This window comes from Galeopterus variegatus, unplaced genomic scaffold, assembly GCF_000696425.1.
Source record: "Galeopterus variegatus unplaced genomic scaffold, G_variegatus-3.0.2 Scaffold528, whole genome shotgun sequence".
Classification (NCBI taxonomy): Eukaryota; Metazoa; Chordata; class Mammalia; order Dermoptera; family Cynocephalidae; genus Galeopterus; species Galeopterus variegatus.
Genome location: NW_007726639.1, coordinates 167,815 through 173,209, shown reverse-complemented (window position 1 = coordinate 173,209; position 5,395 = coordinate 167,815). Strand labels below are relative to the sequence as shown.

Here is a 5,395-nt window from a genome sequence, read left to right as displayed (position 1 = left end):
TTACCATGCTTTCTTATTGTTTTTTTCCTTCGCTCTTTCTCAATTCAATCTTTTTCCCTATAGTAAAGTTTGACAATTACACACTTTATTGCTTTTAAAAAATCATTACCTTCATTTTTTTGCTGTTGTTAGAGTCAGCATTTCCAGCAAAACAAGTTTTTCTACTGTTAAGGATACCAAAAAACTCTACTTTTGACACAGATGCAAGGGATCAATTATAAAGTCACTTAATACCACCATTTCAAACAAAACCAAACAATTCTGCTATACCATGTAAAACCAAAAGAAAAACTTTAATAAGCTTTTACGGCACTTCAATTACAGGAACATTAACCCATTACATGCAACAAAAATGATTTTGCCTTTTGAACATACTTAACAGATAAACTTGACATTACAATTAACAGCAACATATTCTACTGAAGAAAACAAATGCGACTTATTTCAACTTTCAGGTTAGAAAATGTATGTTCTTACTGCAATCTCAAGTAGCATTTAGAAAGTTTAGTTTTCCCTTTCTAACCTCTAAAAGACAATATGATTTTTAATGCAATCATATACACTGTTTTCACATTGGAAACACTCACAAGAAACTGACAGGTTTAGTCTAATTAACCAATTGGTTTAATTTTCATTGTTGATTTTGACAGGGCTCCTGCAGTATTGTAGATTTCAGATGGGGAAAATCATCAGACCAGGAGTAAACAGCCTTGGTCTTTAGAGTGGGGGAGGGAACATGCAGCGACAAACGGGACAGGTGCCCGACTTCTGAAGCCAGATGGACACGCACGGCTTATGGAAATAGTGGTGGCACGGCAGCTCTGTTGCCACCTCCCCCTTCACATATTCGCTGCAACAAATTGGGCAGCACATTTCCTGACCAATGGCACCATGATCTTCAGTGACCAGGATCTCGGGAAGAGCATCGATGTTCTCCTTGCTCGCTGGTGGATTGGCCACTTCTACATCCACCGCGAGAGACTCCAAGTGGGCAAGGGCAGTTTCCATCGCCTGGGCCAGGCGTTCTTCAAGTGCCATGTAGGTGAGGAACTGAGGATCTACGTAGGAAATGGCTTCAGCCACTCCCAACCCATCTGCAAATCCATCAAAGAGGCTCCAATCCACTTCTAGGTCTTCACTCACACTGGAGTCATCTTCAAGGTTGTTGTTTCCATCCAGCATGAATACACCAGGTTGCATCAAATCCTGACCAGAATCATTATCCCCCTCGCTGCTATTCTCATTGTACTGGAGCCAAGGAATTTCTCCTTCTTCCAGGGATGCCTGCTCCCCTTCCTGAAGAGATGGTTCTCGAACCTCTTCAGGATAACTGCTGCCATTGCTACTGGCACTGGCACCGGCACTGGCACCAGTGCTGGGACTGGGGCTGGTGCCGGCACCGGCACTGTCACTCACTCTAGCTTGCGGAGGTTCACGCTCTTCTTTCCCCGGCAGTGTCTCCCAGCTTTCACCACTGGAGGACAGGGTTTGCTCTCGACTTCGATACTTTCGACGCAGAGCAGCAATCCACTCTTTGTCACTGTCAGAGTCTTCATCACAGTATTTGTAGTAATCATCAGTATATGTCCAGAAGTCAGGGTCGGCCATGGTTCGTCGCCGTCTCGGCACTTTTTCTGGTTTCACTTGGTCGTTCCTCACTTCCCTCTTGTTTTCAGGATACTTCGGCTCAGAGTAGAGACTTGAACTCTCGCCTCTGCCTCTTCTTGCTAGGCCATCAGAGTGGCCTTCATCGGCGTTGGCAGTATCCCTCCACCTGGAAGTACTGTGTGGCATATCATCATCATCATCAGTATCAAAAAATATTTTTGGTTTCACACAGTTTGGACTTGCCAGATTTCTGACTTTGGGCCTCACTACTGGTTCCTCTGCATTCTTTGGGGTGTTTTCCCCACCACCACACATACTCACAGGAGCCCTGCCAGGACGTGCAGATAAATTCTGCTTTCGTCTCTCCCTCTCCAAGCTGTCACCATTTGTGGCCACCTTGCCTTCAGCACAAGACATCTGAGAGACCACGCTATTTTGCTGCAGGAACTCAGCTCTGCCAGCAGAGCATCTTGTTGCAGGGGCTGGATCTAACTCATCAAGCTCCTCTCTAACATCATGGTTAATACCAGAGAACTGTGGAGGCACCCCAGCCAAAGACCTTGCCCCTTTCTCTGGGTCATACAGCTTATCATCTTTAAACTTGCTAGCTTTCCCTCTCACTGGTAGTCGCTCAACAGGCCCAGCCCCCTCCTCCTCACTATCATCTGCCCCATAAGAGTCAATATGTCCATAAGCCATTCCTCTTCTGCCACCCGAAGCCCTGTACTCTCTTGGTGGATACCTGGAATAGTCCTCATTATCAACATTCAGACCGGTGCCCGAGCTCTCTCTGTGCCAACTGCGACGAGTGGTGGAAAATGGCGATCGGCTCCTCTTGGTGGTTTGACTGGGGGCTGATCTGTGCATTGCGACTTCAGATGTTGTCTTTCCCTGGCTGGCAATCCTTTCCTGCTGGCTCGTGGATGGCCTGAAACTGACATAAGCATGCCTTCTTCCATATCTCCTGCCTGTACTGGACTGATACCCTCCTGCTGGTTTGGGCCACACAGGCTTGCTAGATTCCTGACCCATTGCTCTGACTTAGGAAGGTTTCCAATACAGCTGGAGCTTGGGTGGAAAGGCTCCTGCTCTCTGCACACGTTTTCGAGATGGGAAAGTCAACTCAGTTCAGAATAAAGGAGCAGGGAGATTTATTTTCAGTTCAGCAGGCAGGTAACAGAAAGAATAAGGGGCCTTTAAAATTAGTTTCACTTTCTTCTAAGGCCTGGAGTAGCATTCCAGTGACTGTCAGGTGTAGACCTGGAACATATTTTTAATGTTGGCAAAATGATTACAAGACTGAGTTTGTAGGAAAGTCAGACTTGGGGATAACTGGACACTTGGAAGGTGGGTGAAGTACGGTGGAATTGTGCCAACGTGGGAAAAGGAAAGACTGCTGTGGGCTTTTTATGGGGTGTCTGTGTTTTTCTGAGCCCTGCAGACATGCGGGACAAATGCAAATTGGAATAGAGTTGAAAATATAGATCACTATGTATGCATGAGTGCCTATGTATCTGTCAGGAGGAAATGGGCAGTTGGAAGGGGAACCAGCAATCTTGCAATGGAGGGATGTTTGTAGGGGGAAAGAGTGTGAGTGTTAAGACAGAATGAGACCCACTCTGGATGTGGATACAAAAATGATGGGCATGGGTGGGGTGGCTTCAGAGGAGAGGGCTGTGTGTAAGTATGAGAGAAAGAGAATGTGTGTGTGTATAGCTGTATGTATGGCAGCTGGAACTATGGAGGGACGCCTGTGTTTATTTTATGCTGCAGGCACGGAAGGGTATGGCGGTAATGGAGAGAAGTGTCGAGAGAGAGAGGAGAGAGAGAGAGAGAGAGACTATGTACGTGTGTATATGTTCATCAAAATGGGAGGCCACAATGGAGAAACATCAGTGTGATCAAATGCAGCAGGCATCAATGGTAGGCGGGGCAGCACTGGAGAGGGATGTGTGTGTGGCATGGAACAGAGGCCAGCAATCAAGGAACATCTGCATGTGTGAATGTGGCAAGCAGGGAGTGGGGTGGTATCCCCAGAGAAGGATGCATGTGAATGTGTGTGCACTTCTGAGACCAGCAAAGGAGGGCTGCTGATGCACGTATGTGGCAGGCAGAGAGCAAGAGAGGAGGGCATTTGAGAAGGATGTGTGAATGATAGTGTGGGGGTGCATATGTGTGTCAGTGGCCAGCAAGAGAAGGATGTCCTTCTGTGTGTATGTAGCAGGCAGGCAGAAGGAGGGTGGTCTTGGAGGGCATGTGTGTGTGTGTGTGTGTATGTTGGCCAGAGGACAGAGGCAGGGGGAAGCGGGGTGCCAGTTCTAGAGGTGTATATGAGGTAGGTGGTGAGGGGAGAGGGAAGGCATTGGAGGATGTGAGGGAGTGCGAGAGGGTTTTGCGTGTGTGTCTGCGCATGCGCGGGGCAGGGGACACACTGGAACCTTGAGGATGGAGGGGCAGGGAGGGGGCTTCAATGGAAGGTTTCTGTGTGTGCGTACCTGTGTGTGCGCGCGTGCGCACGCAAGACACGGGGCAGGGGGGCGCAATGTCATAATAAGAGGGAAAATGTTATCAGCTCAAACGTCAGACCCAAACCGATGTGACGGTGGTGGGGAGGTGGGAAGGGGCGTGAATGAGTATAGTTTTTACCTGGAAATTTTTTTTTTTTCTGGCAACAATTCTTTTCCCGGGAACAATATTTTCATCTAACAATCTTAACCATTTACCATTCAGCAAAACCACAGCAAAATGGGGGAGGGCAGGTCACGGAGTGCTCCGCAATGGGGCCCGAGGACAGAGGAGAGGAGAAGAGAGGCAGGGCGAAGGAGAGGACCGCGACCACCACTCCCCTTTCAAACAGCGATAAAGCCCCGAAAGGGCCTGGCAATGGAGGCTGCGGCCCTCAAACAGGCCGATGGAGGACACGGGCCCTACTCTGCAGCCAGGTCCCGCGACCGCCCCACCCCTTCCTGAGGGGCGAACCTGAAAAGCAGTTCTCTGGAATACCCCAAATCCTCGCCCCCGCTGCCGGGTCACAAGCCCCCCGCCCGGCCGCTCGCCCTCCGCCAGCGCCTGGATGAGTCGAACCATCAGCCTTTCACTCACCCAGTCCAGGCAGCCGCAAGCTCTTGAGAGGAGCAGAACCTCGGACCTCCGACCGCCACGACCGCCACGACCGCCAGAGCCGCTGCTCCCTGGTCTCGAGCTCCTCCCCCAACAGACAGCAGCCCCGCGGGTGGCGACTGCGGCGGCGGAAGTGATTGTGGAGTCCGCCCAAGCCCGCCCACTGGATGTGGCGGGGGCGGCAGCTGCTCGCAACAAATCAGGGTGGGCCCGAGAGCACTATTTCATTTTAAATGATGAAATCGTCAAGGATACAGAAAAGGACAGCGAAAAATGTAACAAACAGCCAGCTTTCACAAATGTTAAACATTTAGCCATATTCCCTTCTCCTCTGTTTCTTCCTCAATAAAATGAAATCTGTAAATTCTTTATGATTAATTCCAATGTGAGTAATTATATTATTATATCACATCCTATGTTATATGTTATGGTTTGTACTGGAAGTATTAACAGTGTGAAGCTATATTTGGGTTTGCAGTAAGCTTTTTCTTTTTTAACTTGGTGGTTGAAGCAAATTGAAGTGTTTACAGTAGAATTTGTTAGTATTAATCACAAAACCAAGCTTCTCTCTCCAAAAGAAATGATTAATCATGTAACACAACACGGATTCACATTCCGGAAGTTGTACTGCAGTTAAAAAATATTTTAGTTACGTCTTTTGGATTTA

General features: G+C 48.3%; 1 protein-coding gene across 3 annotated transcripts; it reads right to left on the bottom strand.

The window, feature by feature from the left end:
- Window positions 1–267: 267 nt before the first annotated feature.
- On the bottom strand, window positions 268–4,869 carry PJA1 (praja ring finger 1, E3 ubiquitin protein ligase). Of its 3 annotated transcripts, XM_008569777.1 has the most exons (3): window positions 4,711–4,790; window positions 2,351–2,868; window positions 268–1,783 (listed from the first exon to the last, which is right to left on the bottom strand). In XM_008569777.1, exons 2-3 carry the CDS (start codon window positions 2,638–2,640, stop codon window positions 718–720), a joined length of 1,356 nt encoding a protein of 451 aa, XP_008567999.1. In that variant the 5' UTR covers window positions 2,641–2,868; window positions 4,711–4,790; the 3' UTR covers window positions 268–717. The 3 variants fall into 3 exon arrangements, with proteins under 3 accessions (XP_008567999.1, XP_008567998.1, XP_008568000.1); XM_008569776.1 differs by having other exon boundaries at window positions 268–2,868; window positions 4,711–4,869; XM_008569778.1 differs by having other exon boundaries at window positions 268–2,542; window positions 4,711–4,803.
- Between the last annotated feature and the right edge of the window lie 526 nt (window positions 4,870–5,395).